The sequence below is a fragment of the Mus pahari genome, chromosome 13, assembly GCF_900095145.1.
Source record: "Mus pahari chromosome 13, PAHARI_EIJ_v1.1, whole genome shotgun sequence".
Lineage (NCBI taxonomy): Eukaryota > Metazoa > Chordata > Mammalia > Rodentia > Muridae > Mus > Mus pahari.
In genome coordinates, this window is record NC_034602.1 from 57,875,515 (window position 1) to 57,895,669 (window position 20,155).

Below are 20,155 nucleotides of genomic sequence, written 5' to 3' on the forward strand. Positions count from 1 at the left end.
TGGGGATCCACAGTGGGGAACAATGGAGCAGGTCTTCCTTTAAAGACCTGTGTGTCTAATCTCACACAGGAGGCCTCTCTGCATTCTCAGCCAGTCACCACCAAGCCAAGCTGCCTGCCACCAAGCAAGCCAAAGACTCTCCTTCCTGTGGGAACCAGCCAGAGCTCTCTCCTCCCCCTCTTTTTCCTTCGGCCCCAGGCCAGAACCAGCCCCATGGGCCCATACTCTCTTCTCAGCTCTTCTGCCACATTGAGCATTGTCTGCGGTGTCCAAGAGCTAGAACCTTGCGTCCCTGGCCTCTGTGTGGCCTGGGGACTCACGAGCCAGCTCCTGGCAGGTCCCTGGGGACCTCAGACTGTGCCTCCCCACCCCTGGAGGTTCTGTGGCTTCTCACAACCCAATGCCTGCCTGGCGGCTGGGTGTGCGCAGTCAAACTTCCTGCATCCCACCTCGCCCAGTGACTCGAGCCCTGGGCCTGAAAAGGGCCACCATTTTAGACCACAGACATTCCTCCTAAAAAGCTATACACATGGGCAATTAGTTCATGAGAAGATGCTTACTATCCTTAGCAGTTGTGCCCCTAAGGACATGCACAAGGGACATGAAAAGCAGATCCAAAAAAAAGTCATTCACAAATGCTCTCAACAGCATTATTCAAAATAGCCCAATGGGGAAAAATACTCAAATGCCCAACAGAAGTGGTGTCCTATCCACACTGTTCATGATGGTCTGATTGTGTGGAAGAATGATGTATTGACACATGGCACAGTGTGGATGAGCCGAGTGAGGGACAGTAGTCATGAAGACCACACCCTATGAGGCCCTTTAGATGAAATACCCAGAGGAGGTAAATCTTTAGAGGCAGAGAGTAAATTAGCGCTTTCCTAGGGCAAGGGGTTGTGGGTGGGTAACAGAGGAAAGGAAGCAAATGGCCTTGGGGCTTCTTTTTCAGGGAAAAAAAGATTACAATTAGTTTTAGGGATGGCTATATTATCAACAGCTGTGCAAGAAGTTTAATTTTAGACTTTTAATGGTTTGGCTATATGTGAATTCTGCTTCATTAACCACACATACATATTTAAGCCTATTTTGTTTCAAGAAGTCTAAAAAAAATCATCTAGATGTGCTTCTGATGCCATTCTATTCCTTTCTGGGGGTTGGCTATATGATATACTAATGTTCCATTAGTATTATATAACTTTATTGATGACATTGTACTGTAGGTTGGTTGTATTATATTGTTATATAGGAAGTTTTTGTTCAGATATAGTGTAGTCTCTCAGACGTGTGTAGTCTTGTGTACATAGCAGAAGTAACAAGGACTCAACACATTTGGTGTCCACTGCTTCCTGGCTTCAGGAACATAGCCTCTCCACGTTAGGGGCACAGCCCGTAAGGCAGAAGGACAAGTGCTCTGTAATGGAAGCTGACCCTGGTCTCTTTCCATTCACCCTTACCCAGTTGGTTTGCTTCCTGACGCATCACAGAGAAAGAACCCAGGGATGTTGCTGCCTCCTTTGGGGACAGCCAACCTCCAACTGTCCTTGAGAGAAATCGGGACAGACACTGCTCTTCCCACCCCTCTCCCACAAATCAACAGCCACGTCATGATATGATAGCTGCTAAGAATGACCTGAGGGTCTAGCAGATGACCCTGTTGAAATGTGGTTGCCTAGATCCAATTTTCATCTTGGTTCTCAGAACATGATTTAACTATGGTAACCACAGCAAAGTTAATGAATGGAGACTCACTGCAGTCAATTGTAGTTTCCAAGTTGATGTTTGAGGCTTTCCCAACACTTGATAATTATTTATCAATTCACTGAGCAAACAATCACTAAGGCCCTACTGGGGACTAGTCTTATAGTCCAGCTAAGATTACTGAGAACATGGACTCTTTTCCTTAATTAATTAGATTTTCTGTGATTTGGGATAAGTATGGAGGTCAAAAGAATATAAATATTGGAATCTGATAATGGAGGGTGATAGTCTCTACCTAGAGAATGTGCCAATGAAGAGAAAAAAAATTTAAGCTGTATTGTAAAGGAGGAGCCAGAGTTTATTAGTCTGCAAAGGACATGGGGCCGCAGCTCTGATGAAGCCGGCTTAAGACAGAAAACTACAGGTCTATGCAAGCTCTGAGTCACAGGAAGGGTCTTTGTGTGCTGTAGGCTGGGAACCATTGCAAGTACAAGGTGGGGCAGAGTGGAGATGTGAGATTGGTATCTGAGGAGTTTGTGAAGGGGCTTAGGCTGAGTGCAGGCATTTCGGTAGCATCCAGTGAGCAGCTGGCAGCCAGGGCTGTTTCCATCCAGGACATCAGTGGTTTGGGATGTGGACTCTTCATGGGTGGAAGCTTTCAGTTTTCCTCAGTGCTCTGACAGGAAGATCTGTAATGCCATGGTCCCCTCCCACAGCCAGAGGAGACAAAGGAAGGCTTCCTACACCTGCCCCCTCTGTTCACTCACAGTTCAAGTTCCTGCTCTGTACTTCCCATTTCCCATAGTCTCGGCTTTATTAGTCATTTAAAATGTGGGTTACATCCCCAAAGACTTAAGTGTTCTCTTGTCCTTCGTGACCCTCCCACCATCTGAGTCTGTGGCAGCTCTGCGGTTGAACCCAGTCCCATGAGTGCGTCAGAGCTCCGTACGAGGTGTGTATGGAAATAATATGTGGCATGAATAGGAAGTAGGTTCACAATTCCAACTGGTCACGATGCAGTGGCATCTTTCCTTTCCAAAACAGAAAGGTCCTCTGCAACCCTGATATCCCCTCCCTGTTCCCCTCCTCCTCAGAAATCCAAGGAAGGTGAGGCTATGAAACCTTGAAGAGTTAAATCTCGGCTAGCCTTTGGCAGAAAGCAGGAGCGGTGCCTCGGATGGAGCCCCAGCGTAGCTGTATTTGTCCTCACAGCCCTTTCTGCTTCCCCTTGTGGGCATCCTCCCTTCCTTCCTCCCTCCCCCTGCTTTTCTGTTGCCTTCCACCCTGTTCAGAGACAACACCCATGTAGAGAACTCATATGAGCTCATTTGCACTCTCTGTTCTTTATCTCACCAGCCTATTGCTAACCTGGGCAGGATGCCTAGCAGGAGAATGGGGCCAATGGTTGACGCATCAGACTTCCACCTGTGGGAGGCAGGGTGGAAACTGGCTTGGAGGAAATAACAATGCTGTGTACACTATGAGGCATATATATATATATATATATATATATATATATATATATATATGTAATGGCATATAGCCTATGACAACTATGTTGCTTCATTTCACACCTTTCTTGCATTGTGACTATGACTAGCTGGTGTATTTGTCCCCATTTTCAGAGGGGGAAATGTAGACTCCTGGATATTGACTACTTAAATAACCTTAATTGTGAGTTAGAGTTGGGATTTGTTTCTGGTGATTCCTATTATTACTCTTGGGATCTTGAGGGCCTTTGTTTCTGAGGACCCCTTATGGGAAGAAGAGTACTGGGGGCCTAGAGATGCCCACTTACCCACCTTGGGGTGGGCATGGAAGCATTTTGAGTTGGAGCACAGTGGTTTCACTCTTTGAGGTTTCTCTCCACCCTCCTGACAGTGAGCATGGCAAGAACTGAGCATTTTGCTTTGTGAAAGAAACACTAATTGCAGTCATTAATGCATAATTACTACATAGCATCACGGTGATTACATGTATCATTGCCTGTGTCGATGGAACTTTAATACTCACTCTGTTTAAGCTACCCTGAAGTCTGTTCCTGTGTTGCCAGTTTTCACAGTTCATTGATCATGTGTGCCATCTCAAATTGGAAGCTTAGAAAAAGCAGAAGAGACCTTGAGAAGAAGTTTGTTGGCAAAGGCTGTTTAGGAGAATGAAGGTTTGATCACTAGGTAAAGGCATTTGGATGATGTATTAGTTTGGTTCTCTGTTGCTGTGATAAAACACTGACCAACAGTAACTTCAGGAAAAAAAAAGTTTATTTGGCTTACAGGTTATAGTCCGTCATTGAGGGAATCCAAGGCAAGAACTCAAGCAAGAACACAGAGGAAGGAACAAGAGCAGAGACCATGAAGGAACACTGCTTCCTTGCTAAGCTTGCATTTTTGTCTAACTCACCTGACCAGGGGAATGATACCACCCACAGTGGGCTGTGCTCTTCCACATAAATCATTAATCAAGAAAGTAAAGTACCTCCCCTCCCCACAATGTGCCCACAGGCCAATCTTATGGAGGTCATTCTTCAGTTGAGGTTTCTTCTTCTCAGGAGACTCCAGTTTTTGTCAGGTTTACAAAAAAAAAAAAAAAAAAATGCAGCTCAGAGAGTAGGTATCCTGCAACACAGGAAAACCAAGAAGTCATTTGGAAGAAGGAATGAGTTTTAGAAGCATGGATTTCATGGGCTTACTAGTGTGGGGGCTGCAAATTATTTGTTGGAGCACAAAAGAAATGAAAGTACGTAGAGTACTATAAATGAGACACCCGTATCACCACCCCTTCACTCAAGGCCAGCATGGAACAGGGAGGGATGGAAAGATTGTAAGAGGTCAAGGTGGCAAGACCAAGCCAACCATCATTCTAGCATGAAGTGGGAGGGGCTCATGAGACTCCACCCCTATCTGAGGAGCTACTGACAGCTGATGGCTTCTCAGGGAGGAAGAGTCACTTTACTTTAAGGGTGTGACATCCAGTAGGTTAACATGTCCAGTGGACGGTCCCACACCTATGAGTATTTGGAAGCACAAATTGGACTAATTGAATTACTTTTAAAATAAAAAATTTTAAGGAAAACATAAAGTTGGGGGGATCAGGAAGGAGGGGAGTAGATCTGAGAAGAATTAGGATGTGGAGCGCTGTTGTGTTAACATGATCACGACCCGTTGGACGAAATGTTCAGAAAATTAATAAGATATTTTTTAAAATGAAGGATGATAGGAAAGGATTCAAGAAGTAGAGCTTGTGATCCCAACTCTGTCGGTGTGAGCTCTGACCTCAGACATGTGCCGTGACCTTGGTGAGGGACTTTCCCTACTTAGATCGTTTTATGTGGGCCCTTCTCATCCCCAGATCCCACAGCTTCCAGGCAGCCAGAATGGCTGTGTGAAGGCTGCGTGGCAAGAGTTGGAAAATGAATCAAATCGGAGCTGCAAAAGCATGCTTTCTACCCCTTTCTGTGATTGTAGATGATTTGATATAAAGATCCAAGGGAAACTATGGGGTGGCTTTATGTTCGGGGACAAGATTTTCTTGGGTGTAGTTTGCCACATAGGCCTCATTTTCATCGGACAAGTTCCTCCTAGCGAGAGTTAATTGTGGGGTTGACTGTTGTAAGTAATAAGCACTCCACCACAGTTGCTTCAGGTTATAGAAATGTGATTCCGTTTGTGCAATTTGAGTTTAGTGTTAGAGAAGGGCAGAGGTGAAGTCAACTAGAAGTAGTGGATGGAGGAGAGAGAGAGAGTAGAACTGTCTGTAAGGGGGTTAGGCCTAGATCTGGGGGGGGCTGTATTATTTCTGCCCAAACCCCATTGTCCAAAACTCCATTCCATTCCTGTAGTGAATAAGAAAGGAGGCCAGAGAATGTGGCTTAAGTTTGCCTGGAAGAAAAAGAAGGCAAGTTTGGACAGTCAGTGGACAGACTCTAGTATAGGAGTTTGGTCAGAATAAGCTCAACATCAGGGCCCCAGATCTAACTTCCTAGTTTCCAAACCTTTCCAAAGCTCCTGTGATGTTCTTGGGTGTGCTCAAGGCAGGTAGCTTAAGTGTGGCCTACCTGTCACCCATTCTGGGCAAAACACAGCACCCTAAAGGCATTATGTTGGTGTTAATGATGGCAACTTGTATTCTAACAGTGTTCTGCTCATTTGGTACAGGTTTTGCTTTTTCCCTCTTTTTTAGACATTTTATTTTTTCAAATCTCAAGAGCTTATAAATGTTCCCAGTTCTGCCAAGACAACTCTGCAAAGAAAACTTCATATGACATCTGTAATGGGTTTATGGTCAAGGTTGCACTGATCACATGCTCAGGTTTGAAACCAGATGCCACGGTGGATTAAATGGAAACGCCTTCATTCAAGGGTTCCCAGTCAAACCCAGAAAACTGTCAAGGAGACCATGTAGAAAAACACTCTTGAGCCAAATGAAAGGGGACCCCAAAATGGGCCATTTTTGTCATCAGAGTTCCTTGTCACAGCTGTATAAACCAAGCTAATGAGTCGATGACGTAATCTATTGTTGGAACGGACAAAGTGGCTCCCCATGAGACGAACTTGGACTTCCCATCCTGGGCTTGTCTAGAGCTGCTCTCTCCCAAGCTCTAGGGTAATTACAAAAACTAGATCTCCAAAATGAATGATTTGTAAAGTTCAATACTCCTGAAACTTTCAGGCTTTTACATCTTACTTCTGACACTCTTATTATCATCCAATAGCAATCTGTCTGGTAGCCTAGTTCACCCCGTCTGGGCAGAATCTTCATAGCACTACACAGTTCTGTGCCCTTTCAGGGCTCAGGTACAAAGAAACTTAAGTTCTTTCTCCAAGGCCAAAGACTGGATATAGGTTTTGGTTTGTTTGTTTTTGTTTTTGTTTTTTTGTGGTAAGTATAAAAAAGGGCCTTCACTTTGTATTTATAAATATGACGCAAGGCCTAGCCAGTGACTGGGAGGTCACCACACACTGCACACGGGGAGGCAGAGTGTTATTAAAGGCAGTCTGTGGTTGGGTCCGAACATTGGTATCATTCCCGGTTCACTTTTTTTTTTTTTAAAGAAGCCCAACAGTTTGTTATTGTTTATGAATTGTATTTCCTGGACTATATGCCCCACATGTTAACATGTGGTGGCTGTGCATAGGCAGTGTGATAGTGAAGTGTATATGAGCACAGTCCTTGACTTCCCGTGGCTCTTAAATCCACCAGTGAGCATACACTGAGGTATGGGTCTTCCCTAATTTCCTTTGTATCCCACACCTTGCTTCAGAGCCAACATCATGGATGCTCAACAGATGCTCCCTGAATACATAAACAGTGGACTGGCCTTCTTGACCTATGGGTCACAATGTGTTTCTTATTTAGGGTTCTTATTGCTAGGATGAAATACCATGACCAAAGGCAATTTGGGGAGGAAAGGCTTGTTTCCCTTTCTCCTGTGTATCACTGCTCCTCACCAAAGGCAGTCAGAGCATGAACTCCAACAGGGCAGGAACCTGGAGGCAGGAGCTGATGCAGAGGCTGTGGGCAGTACTGCTTACTGGCTTACTCCTTGTGCCTTGCTCAGTCTGCTTTCTAATAGCATACAGGACCACCAGCTCAGGGGTGCCCTCACCCACAGTGGGCTGGGTCCTCCCATTTCAGTCACTCGTTAGGAAGATGCAAGCTCGCTCATAACCTGATCACTTGGTGGCACTTTTCTCAAATGAGGCTACTTCCCTTTAGCTTGCGTCACATTGACATAACACTGTCAGTTTAGAACTTGAGTTTGGGTGGCCTAAGTTATGAAGCACATTTCTTTTTACTTACCTTCTGTGCCTTTTTTTTTTTTTTTTTCCAAATTGAGGATTGTCCAAGATGGTAGTTTTTTGTTTTTTGTTTTTGTTTTTGTTTTTTTTCTCCAGGCAAACGCTACAAGGCAGGCAGTATATATCTGTTGATATGACTTGTTTCTCTGAGGTTTTTATCCAAAAGTGGCTGATGAGAGAAAATAAGTAAGACTTGGTTTTCAACTTTGGCAGTTAGGTAATGGGAAATTGCAATTAAACCACATGGACCCACTTACTACAGAAGGACATGCTCAGTCACTGAATGACGAAGCAGGCCAGCTGCAGTTATCATGACGAGCATCAGCTGGAAGCTCAGGGCCGTCCTAGGTGAAGGGGAGGGCTTTTTCACTCCCGTTTTATAAAGGAGGAAACTATTACCCTTGTCGGTGGCTTCCCAGTAACTCGTAGTCGATGAGTATGGGACTTGCCTGTTAAGACCCAGACTCCGGACTACCAAGGTCACTGTCACCTCATGCTCTTCATGGGGTGCATTAACTCATCTGTAGGATCTAAAATTATCTTTCTGATTTCTATAATACACATCACTTTATATCTATGGTTGTAGAGTTATTTTTATAGTTATTCACAAGTGTTTTTTTTTTTTTAAAGAATATAAAGTGGGTAACCTCAATCTCAAATTTAAAGTGCTCCCTTTTGAATTAAAAAAAAAAGAAGTCTTGATCCGTCACCTGGATTTGGATCGTACACTTGGGTCCTTGAGTGGTGGGTCAGTCCCCTCCTCATTGTGCTGAGATTCTGAGATCCCCCTGAATGTACCAACCCAAATCTTCCATCAAGGCCTCTCCGTTAGCTACTCAGTCTGCTTGGAACTGTTGTCTGCGGCTCTCTCAGCGCCTAAGACCTCTGTATCATTCAGCTGTTTTTTTCTTAAATGTTACCTTTTAAGAGGGTAGCCTTCTGGCTGTCAATGAAGCATCGGGCACGTGATAGATCACGTGACTTGTCACTGGGCTGTTCTTCTAGTGTTCATGATTATCTGAAGAGTCTTCTTGTTTGTTTACGTATTTTCCCTGCCCCCACTGTTGCCACTCTCTCATGTGTACCCTGATTATTAATTCCAAGGGACAAAACCTTTTCCCACCTCGCTTGTTGTGTGCCTGGAATAGCACACACAGCAAACATTTGACAAAGGATTGTTGGATACGTAACTATAAGAAAGCAGCTTCTTCTTATTGGTCCTTTCATCTTTTATGTTCCTGGTTTTATTATATGGATATATTTAGCCTAGATGACATGGGATGATATAATGCTTTCATATTTTTATTGTGTAAAATTATACCAATTTTCAAGAAAGGGAGACAAAAATAAGACGTTTCACTTATCCTGCCTCAGCCTTGAAGATACTGAGGTTACAGGTAACACCCCCATACCCAGCCTAGAAATATTTTTTGATAAGTACCAGACCCAGGAGCAAATTACATGCAAGGCTGTCTAGCTGAAAGCTTTGGAAAGTAGAGCACACAGGTAGAACACTGATACAGTGCTCCCCAGGGAGAAGACATTCTTCCATGTCTGGAATTCCTGCACATGATGTCATAGACAGAGCAAGAATATGATATGTCTTCCACTTACTAACTCTCCTACAGAGAGTTGCTTCTAGTTCTGTTCAATCTTACAGATGTTACGCATACCTGTGTGTATACAATCATACATATACATATATACATATATGTTTATATATATGGGTATATGTGTGTATATATGGGTATATATGTATATATGTATATGTTTGTGTATATATGTATATATAAGGGTATATGTGTATATATATGGGTATTTGTGTGTGTGTATAATATATATATATATGGGGGTATATATATGGGTATATGTAAACACACACACACACACACACACACATATATATATATATATATATATATATATATATATATATATATCATATTATATATAATCCCAATGCTGGGATTAAAGGCATGTGCCACCATGACCAGCCCTTATCACACATTTTGACACTGCTCTTTGTTGTGCTTGGAAGTTTTTCTTTCCAAAACATCAAACTATATCATAAGCAACCATCTCAAAGAGTGGTAGTATTTACATGTGACCTCTGGCTTGGGACAGGACTTTTGGGTAATAATGCATCTCAGAAGGGACATAAACATAAAATATCACCATGGTCCTCTAGTAACAGCATGTAAAACATGTTAAGTTTACATAGGAGGGCAATCATGGTTTAAAGTGAAATTATAGATGAATATTCTTCCTCATAGCTGTTGTGTGTCTCTTTCGTTTGATAATACACAGAAAAATTTTCTGCCATTAAGGAAGGCAAAATACTAGATAAAATCCAGGTGCTGTACACTTTAACATTGTGGTTTCAATGCCATCTTTTGTTGCTGTGTACTGTAAATTCTGTGCAGAACCAGGAGACTGTTTGCATGGAAAATCACAGCTGCGCAATCTTGAAAATATCCTGAATGATGGGAAAGAGCAATGAGCCATTCTTTGTCTGTTTTAGTGAAATCTTTTTACAGCTGTTGTAGCTTTCTGTCATTCATGTGATTAAGCTATAACATTATAGTTTGCATTATCTCTTTGCCTTTTTGACATCTTTATGGAACAGGGAAGTATCTGTTGTCAGAATAGTCTGTGAAGACTAAACGTAATGATGAGTTTATAAAAGGTGCGTGAATAGAGCCAACGTTACTACAGATATCAATGAGTCCCCTAGATACAGAAGACAAAAGGTACTTTAAAAAAATATTGATGTTATATCTGAGTGTTCTATCTGTATGCACACCTGTGTGCCAGAAGTGGGCATCAGATCCCATTAGAGATGCTTGTGAGCCACTGTATGGTTGCTGGGAATTAAACTCAGGACCTCTGGAACAGCAGCTGGTGTACTTAACCACTGAGCCATCTCACCAATCCCAAAAGTTGCCGTTTGAAAAGGTTTTTTTGCCAAGCTATTATGGAAGAGAGATTTACCCCCCCCCCCCAATTTCATTAGTCAGCAATGTGGCTTAAAACTGAGTAGCAATACCATTTCATTTGTGTGTTTTTCAAGCAACTAAAGTTATTAAACACATAAAATGCTGGCAGTCCACTTAAAATGGGTATAAACTTACACAAAACACAGAGAAGCATTTGCAGGGAATGTGTGGGCTGGACTTTGTGTTAGCCTCTCACATTTTCATCTCTTTAAAGCCACACCAACACTACAAGCACAACTGATGTTGTCATTATACCTGGGTGACAACCCCAGCTGGCATCATCAAGAGTCGGCATTACAGCTGATAAAACAGAGAGTACACTCTTTTGTTCGTAACACAGCTAGAAAAGGACCCAGCTGTGTGTAGAGTTCAGGTAATCCTCAGACCAAATGCTCTCCCCGCCCCTCATCAGCTCTCCAGTCTCCTCTGTGTTAAGAAGGATATAGCTTCCATATATATTGGTAAGACATGCTCTCCAAGGTAGATTGTCCAATCTCTACGACAGGCAGTCTTCTCTGTTCATAGACTCTTCATCCATGGATCCAGCCAACCACAGTCAAAAGTATTTAGGGAAAAGCCATATCTACATTGACCAGGTACAGACTCTTTTCTCCTGTCATTAGTCCCTCATTGAACTAAGTGTCTGTCATCTGCCCACTCTGGCCATTACATGCTGAATCAGTGAGAGGGATTTGTAATGGAATAGACCGAGATGTGCCAGTCGAGCTTTCCTTTGGTACAACACCGGAGTGTCCTGTTGCGCGGCTATCGGCCGTCTCCTGTATGTCTGTGTAGAGTAGTGTCCGACTACCTCAAAGAGTCTCTGTCTGTGACCTGGGAAGCTCTCAGGCATGGGGCCTTGACTATTTGCTATGATCTTGGATTGTAGGAAGGAGAACAGAAGACAGAAGGTCTTTTCCATAAAGGGCCACTAAGGGACCGTCCGCACACTTTGGAGGTTGTAGGTTCTGCCTCTGCTGCCGCTCTGGCTGTAGGACAGGAGGAGCTGCAGAGATTTGTAAACCAATGGGTTTGGTTGCGGCTGTGTGCCAGGAGAATTTTGTTTACAAAACAGGTGTTGAACACCCTTGGTCCATGGGTTTGTTGCCTGGTGATCCTTAAATTATAAAAACAAAACAAGACAAAACAAACAAACAAAAACTTCTAGTTTCTCTTTATGTGAGTCAAGATTCACTACAATAATCTCATTCTTGAAAAAGTACTCCTACTCTGCTACCCCTTACTTCTAACCATTCCTTATTAGAGTCCTTCTTTGCAAATACCACACTCTCCCTCTTCCCTGATGCAGGCTAAGTTTCCATTTTACAGCTTGCTTGCCATCCTTATTCCTCTTCCCTCTCCTCTTGTATTTCCTGCAGACCACAGCCCGGCTACACATGCATTCCCTTTTGCTTATATTTCCATTTTTACATGTGTTTAAGCTTGCTCTGAAAAAAATCTTTTGCTCGAGTAATTTTTTTTTTTTTTGGTACCTAGGGAATCGTGGCCAACCTCGTTTCAGATCTTCAGGATGTGATTGGCTAACCTCTTACAAAGTACACTCATCCATTTTTAAATGAAGCCTCAACCACATGTGACAAGCCAGTCTCCTCCAAGGGTAAAGAGGGTCTGGAGACAGAATTTGTCTTGGCAAGTCATTTACGAAGATCAGTGTTGGTCTCTGAACCTAGTCCACCCTGGGAGAGCTCTTTGCCTTAGCCTGGAGAACTGGAAACACGCCTTACCTGCCCTGGGTTGCAATCCGTGTGTCTGATTCTAGACCATTCTCTCCTAGCCTCCAGTCTCCATCACATCTTCGTCCATCCCCGGGAAGCACCTCTCAGTCTCTTCCCCCTTTCTCCTCTCTAAACTCTAAGACTCCACTTGCAGTCAACAAAGTCAATGTTGGCAGAGCTTGGTACACATACACATAGAGGCTGATTGATGTTTTGGATTTACCGCAAGAAGGGCAAGCTCTACACTCCCTTTCCTCTCCAACGATCCAGCCCCAGCCCTCGATGCAGGTGATTTGTGTGATCCATCTTCCTTTACGTCTTACTTGACACTCTGCCTTTTTCATGACAGGTTGCTGAATGCTATAAAGCCAGGACTTGTTAAAAAGATCAATAGATTGCCTACCCCCATTGCAGGATTGGTGAGTATCCATAATTGAGATTTACTTTCCTATGTTCCTTTGCTCTAACCTGAGGGTCACAGCAGGACCATTTATCACAACTCTCTCTGGCAATGTGTATACTCCTGGAATGAGAACGTACCGACTCCACTGAGCTAAGAGATTCCTTGAACATGAAAAATTCCAGCCATGTCCAAATGGCACCTTAATCATTGTTTGTATTGTTCCCAAGAGTGATAAAGTCCTCCAGTCTTAAAGAGGTAAATTTGCTTTGGGGTAAGAGGCTGATAATTCAGTTGACCCCAGGAAGGAATGTGACTTTAATGACATTTCCCCTTCTCAGTGCTTCACCGCCTCCCCCTTTAGTGGAGGAGGGGAGAGACAGAGAGCTTTCAAGAGGAAACATCACCTTCACAATACATTGCTTCTTTCAGTGTTAGAACTCTGTGTTGGTTTAAATATTCCAACACTGTCTAATTATAAACCAGCTCTTCTCAGGACTTAGGGTGTACCAAAGTTATCCAATGTTATCTGGGGGAACTCTGCAAGTAAGACCCCAGCCCTTCCAAGTCCACTTGTAGGATCTGTAGAACTCCACGTGTTCACATCAGATCAGGCAGAATATTTTTCTCATGTATTGATATATTTTATAATTCTTGGCAATTAATAGTAGCCACTTAATTGATGCTAACTTTTTGCAAAAAAAAAAAGGGGGGGGGATAGAGAACATAAAAATGACCAAATCTTTATTCTCAAAGAAGCTACACACACACACACACACACACACACACACACACACACACACACGGATGTGTGGCCTGGTAATAATTTGCTGACTGTTTCCTTGATTATGCCTTCACTGCCTGTGTTTTTGCATGAAAACAATGAGAAAAATGTCGAGAATTTAGGCTGGTTCCTGCACAGGCCTTGCTGATTGTTTTAAAGTTTCTTAGTTATATCATGATGACTGGTTAAAATCAGATGTGACAAGAAGCTATTGTGCTTGAAGCCTCTGGGGGTCCTGGCGGGAAGGCAAGGTATCAGCAGGCTGGATAAACTGGATTCTTTCATTACGAATTGCTATTTCTGTGGATGCATTTTCTTTCTTATATCAACTGATAGAGAGTTGGAGATTAGACACTAAAATTCCATCTAATATTGCTAATCAAAAATCATGTAGCCAATTAAGTTTAATAAATAAGGAAGGGGTAGATAGATGCACTTAGGAAGGGTGGTTTTTAAGTAACTCTATGACACAAATAATATATGGGTATGATTAATGTGCCACATATGTTAGTATGTACATACATCTATTATTTTAGAACTTTTTATTAAAGCCATCTCTTCCAGATGTTGAAGCTATGGTTTTTATGACTGTTCTGTTCTCTGTCTGTTTGGCCTTGAGCCTGAGGCAGCCTGTGACCTTGCTGACCTTGAAGCTTGGGGGTCTAGTGTCCCAGGAACAAGTTGAAGCCCAAAGTGAAGGAGGCCCCAGGCAAAGCTCATGAGCTGCACACAGTTCTGAAGATAGTGTGTGCACACCCAGTGGCTAAAGGGACAGGGAATTAGATACCTTAATTGCAAATGTGACTCATGAATCATTTTAGTAAAATTACGGGTATGAGTACTTGCGTTTATTTTGATATTTCCTCTTTCTTGGGGGGGGGTGGTTAATGGTATATGTCGAGTGTGCTATATGGTACATGCTTATGTATATCTGTGTGTGTGTATGCCCACATAAGGAGGCCGGATAGGACTTTGGGTGTCTCTTTCATTCCTCTTTGTGTTATTGCTTTGAAGCAGGGTGTCCACTGAACCTGGAGTATGCTGGTGTTTGCAGGCGTGTGCAGGCCTCGCTTGGTTTTTATGTGAGAGCTACAGATGTGAACTCAGGTGTTCAAATCTTGCAGAGCAAACACTCTGATCCTTAGGCCCATCTTCCAGTCTCATTTGGCTATCATTTATTGTAGATCAAATGCCGTCCTTTGCATGTCAGTCAATTTGATGGATGCAAATGGACTTTAGCTGCGCTCGGGATTATCTATGTGTTTGGTTTCTATTTCTCATCCTCTCCCCCCCCACCCCCACCCTACCCCGTGCACTGGATCTTTATAGCTGACATTTCCCTGCTTGTTTTTTAATTCTTTCTCACTTTCATCTTTTTTTAACTCAATTATTATCTTATAACCATATTTAATATCCTAATGCTAAGTATTAAGTAAATTGCCTTGTGGGAGTTTAACATCTAGAAAATGCTTTCCCAAACACACTCACTGCACCATTGGTTAATGATTTCCTAGTCTATAAATGTGGTCAAATCTTTCCCTCCAAATACCTTCAGATTAGCATTTCCAAATGCTCAAGTAAAACCGAAGTTCTGACAGGAAAAAGAACTACAGCTTCTTCTTTACCCAATACATTAACCTACATATAAAGAGCCCTCCTAGAACCAGTACATAGGCACTTTCTTCCTAAGCTCACATGCTAGACTGACTTTCTGACCTCAGCTCTCCATAGCTTTGGCCAAACAAACATTCCTTACCAAGTGCTCTCTTCTTCACTGTACCCAGCTGGACATTTTGTCTAGGACTGTGCCACCGAGATGTTCATCTGTCTGTTGGACAGCTCCACCCGAGTGTCTTCTAGTCTTCTGAGGGACCCCTGTCTGAAAGCACTCTGGTCCTTCAAGTGTAACATATCCACATCAGAGTTCAGTGACCAGTCCCTCCCACTTGGAACTGGGTGGCAGTTGCAGGCACCATAGCTATGCTGGGAAGCAATTTGGTAACTTTGTCCAGTCTATCTGCTTGTCTGCATTTCCTTGACCACTGTCCTAGAGCAAGCTGTCCCTGTCTCTTGCCTGGATAATCACCATCAACTCCATGTTCCTTAAGCATTGTTCGTTTCCAGACAGGACACCATTTTTCAAAATTCTTTTGGATATATGATGTTGTCCTTCTACTCTTTGACTAAATCCTGTTTTTTGCTTGTTTGTTTGTTTGTTTTGTTTTTTGTTTTTTTTTTTAATCAAGTTTAACATAAAACGAACTGTGTGAAGTCAGGTGGTGCAAACCTTTAATCCCAGCACTCAGGAGGCAGAGGCAGGTGGATGTCTGTGAGTTCTTATTATTAAATAAATAAAGCCATTCCCACAGAGGATGCACTGAAATCAACCCAAGATTTTGTGTACACCAAGCATTCAAAGCCAAGCACGCCTACCATTTAGAACGCCTCTATTCCTCTGAAAGGAATTTTTTTTTAAGATTTATTTATTTATTTATTTATTTATTTATTTATTTATTTATTTATTATATGTAAGTACACAGTAGCTGTCTTCAGACACTCCAGAAGAGGGCGTCAGATCTTGTTACGGATGGTTATGAGCCATCATGTGGTTGCTGGGATTTGAACTCCGGACCTTCGGAAGAGCAGTCAGGTGCTCTTACCCACTGAGCCATCTCACCAGCCCCCTGAAAGGAATTTTGAAATCAAGTCCACAATCTCAAAAACAGAACTACCTATGTGAACACTGAAGTGTTGATAGTCTATTGATATCGTTCTTTATAGAATATGGATAACATCCCCTGACATAGGAGAAAATGGGTTAAAGCAAGAGAAAAACAAACATCTACTTTGCTTAAATATATCCTCAAGAGTAAGCTGTTGGTAATAGTTTGAAATGGAAGGCCTGTAAATGGTTTAGTATTCATAATAAGACAGTGTGGCTTTACCTATTATTTAGTTGTGATCAAACATACTGATAATGGCATCTGTTGCTATAGTTTTCCATTAGAAATTAGCACTCAGAAGAGATGATGAGCAAGTCCAAATGCAGGCACAAAATACACTAAATACACAGATGTTATGGTAGTACTGTAACTGGGTAGATTTGCAAGTTTTCTTATTGACACAAAGATGGAGAGTCAAAGAAAATTCTGTTTTGTAGAAGATTCCACCTAAGCAATATCGTCTAGGTTGTTGCCCTTGGGTTAAGTATATTTTTCAAATAATATTTTCTTCCTTTTCATATTCATTATTTTGGGGACCAACCCCCACCCCCCAGAGATGACCACCCAGACACTGTTTGTAGCCAATTGAAAGTCTTTATTCTAGCTGACTCTGACTACATTCAGGTATTTGGGGCCCAAGTGTAGTATCTAGTGTTTAGAGTAAGGGGCTCTTAAAAGCAAAAACCACATCCTGGTGTTTTGCTCAGCAGATTCAGGAGGAGTTTTGTGCAAGCAAGCAGTTTAAAAGAAACTAAGACAAGCAGATGGCTGGAGAGGGAGATTTATACAAACAGGCAGTTTAAGAGAAGCTAAGTTAGCTGGGCATCTTGGCCTCAGTGTCCTAGATAGAGCTGGGTAATTTTCCATGGAATTCTCCATCATGGAGATTAAATTCTAGCCTGAAATGGCCTCAGGAAGAATACAAGATGGAGGAACCTTGGCACAATCGTGACACTACAGAAAATGCAGGGAATGCTTCAAATGTTCCTGAAGACTTTCAGATTGGTGTGTATGTTGCCAGAGAGTTGACAGACCACCAGCCAACTATTGATCAAGAAGTCTTGGGTTTCCTGAGAAGTATGGCCATAGTGTTTTCTATGGGGGGGGGGAGAGAGAGAGAGACAGAGAGACAGAGAGACAGAGAGACAGAGACAGAGAGAAACACCCAGAGGACAGAGAGACACACAGAGACAGAGACAGAAACTGGAAGTGACACAGACAGGAATAGAGACTGTGTGTCTGTGTATTTATATGTATGCGTGCCTCTGTGTGTCTTTGTGTGTGTATATACATATATAGTGTATGGGTGTTTGCATATTTGTGTGTATTTGTGTGTATGTATGTACTAATGGCTGGGTATTGAGAAATCAGTCCAGTAAGATGACCCAGCTGTTCAGCCTGAAGATAAATAGCAAAGTGTGTTTTCACATACCATCTCAGAATTACAAACACATGCAGATTCACAGAGGCATGAATAGGTGTATTTTTACCTCCTGAGCTGTGGTTTTAGAGAATTCAGGGGCAAAGGTGTTAAAACAAAGTAGTTGAAAACCATTTCCTGGCAAGAACTCACACAGACCATGGATCCAGGTCTGGCTTCCTTCTGTAATGATCCTTGACATCTGAAGCTGCGTGGTGACTGCCTACAGATGCTTGCATTCTTCTGTAGGTGTTAGTGAGACTGTTTGCTGCTGCCAGAGAGAAAGGCCTCAGACTCAGGGCTTGGCCTATCAACATTTTTTTTTTTTAAGTGTCCCCATAGTCTGCCAGCTTGACAGTATTGTGCAATCAAGTCATATGCTGAAGTTCAAGTTAGTGGTCATTAGAAAGGACGTTGAAGTCCATTTTACCCCCAAAGCCTTGCTCACTGTGAGAATTTCCAGCTTTATCTTTATTCACTGAGATTTATATGTTAACAGCCATTCGCATATGCATACGAGAAGAGTAACTTAGAAATATGGTGGTGGGGATGGTGCACCAGCTCCTGAGCCTTCTTACAACTATCCTAAAGTATTCATTTGGCTTGGTGTCTGAGACCACAAGGATGCAATTGATCTGAGGGAAAAAGCTCATGGGTGGAAAGACACCACAGTTACACATGTTTTACAGATACAGACATAGTATATAATGGAGGATTTATAAGATTATTTGCCCCAGATTAGACAAACAGTGAGCACTGAGATAGTTGCTGTATCTTAGCCCCTCTTCTGTTGTCTACCCAAGTATTCCCAATTGAAGATAACAGCAGATGAATGGCAAGTTATTTTAATACTTTGAGCAAGAGGAAAGGCAAAGACTAACATTTAGTCACCTTAAACCTACCCCGAAATATTGTTTTTCACAAAGGATCTGGTTTACTCTAGCCAAAGATACTATTTCAAATATGGTTAAAGCTAAGACTCCTGGAGCAGATGAACTATACGTTTCCAGAAACTCCACAGACTTCAGGAAGCTTTCAGAAGGCATCTGTGGAGTGGTTGAAGTCTTCTTGTTTGGGAGAGGTCAGAGCAGGGTGGATGGTGAAGGGGCTGAAGAGATTTCTGGACTGTGAGAAGATTAAACACATTGTTTTAGAGAAAAGGTAGGTTTGTGAAGCTGTTGAAAACAGTTATTCAAACTTCATCTTTTTAGGAAGAGGACAAGATAGTAAATTTGAACCCCCAAGTGTAGGGGTGTCCACCAGTCAATGAGAAGATTCCCATAGAACCTACCTGGAGGTGAGCTCCCATGCGTCCAGACCATTCTCAGGGGTGCCTTGTGTTGGAGATGGATACCCTATCACTTCTCTCACAGTTTCTAGAATGTTCATTCTCCTCCAGCACTTCATCTTATAGGCTAGCTTGAGCAAGATTTTTGCTTCTGACTCTACTCCAATTGAAGTCACTATTTTAGGCTACCAGGGAGGGAAAGCAGATAGTGAGAAAACCAGGGGTATGGCTATCAGAGCACTCACACCCATGTGCTAAATGTTTATTCTGTGTCGGGGCAGCACTGGACTGGCTGCTTAAGCTGCACATTCACCCTGAGAAGTCATCAATGTAGGACCCTGGCTGGATCTCAGGAGACCACTATTCACTCAGTCTTACGTGCTCTCGCTCTCCAGTCAGTAAGAGGCGGTGTCAAAATTAAAGCTGGGCTAGCCCAGCTTCAGGTACCTGCTTTTCTACCATGTCACATCGACTCCTCCAGGTCTTCTTGCGTAGACCTGACTATAATACTCTGAGGATTTGCTTGGAAGACTGGACCTCCAAGGAGACCTCAGTGGCTTTAGGAGAACATCATCTCCTTTGTCTTTTCAGACGTGATCATTGAATGAATTCAAGGCAGGGAATTATGGTCCCTAAATGAAATGTTCCTGTTGGCTCTATTAAATCAAGCCCCATGTGGCCACATCTCAAGAATCATCATCAGTAAAGTATTTGCTGACAACCCATAATAATAAGAAAGCTTTAAAAATCTTTGCAGTGGCTGGGAAGGTGACTAGTGGTTAAGAGTGTGGGGACTAAAAAAGGGGGGCCCTGGGGAAGAGGGGGAAGGGAAAAGGCCCACACCCCACCAGAGTTCCACCTATTCTCTGTTCAGTCAGGTGTGGGAGGGCTGCTACCTATCCTTTCCACTCATCCCTGGGTGGGCATTCCTCTATCCCACTCTCAGGGGGTGGCCAAGGGGCAGCCTTGCCTGGGGACTCTGAAGCTACTTTGCTAAAGCCACCAGGATTATAGGAGAGAGGGATGAGGGAAGAGGTTCCCAACACTGGCCAGAGTGAGTGCGTAGCAGATGGATCTTGATGGAGCAGAGAGTCTCTATGGTTTAAGAGCTTTATTATAGAAAGTGTAGTGGCCATTCCTGGTTGTCAACTTGACTATATTTGGAATGAACTACAATCCAGAATTGGAAGGCTCACCAGTGACCCTAATCTGGAGGCTGGGAGATAGAAGTTTCTGATCTGGATCTTGGTATGGAGATCTTGAGGCATAGTAGCTATGGATTCCAGAAGATTAAGACAGGGAGATCTCC

General features: G+C 42.8%; 1 protein-coding gene and 1 pseudogene across 5 annotated transcripts in view; one reads left to right on the forward strand and one right to left on the reverse strand.

The window, feature by feature from the left end:
* Positions 1-20,155, forward strand: part of Limch1 (LIM and calponin homology domains 1) — a 315,834-nt gene that overhangs the window by 131,733 nt on the left and 163,946 nt on the right. For all 5 annotated transcript variants that reach the window (XM_021210512.2, XM_021210511.2, XM_029545188.1 and 2 more), the window contains exon 3: positions 12,581-12,650. In XM_021210512.2, the coding sequence (XP_021066171.1) occupies positions 12,581-12,650 (70 nt within the window). The remainder of the gene's footprint in view (positions 1-12,580; positions 12,651-20,155) is intronic.
* The window catches only part of LOC115065228, a 17,217-nt pseudogene continuing 15,655 nt past the window's right edge, over positions 18,594-20,155 (reverse strand).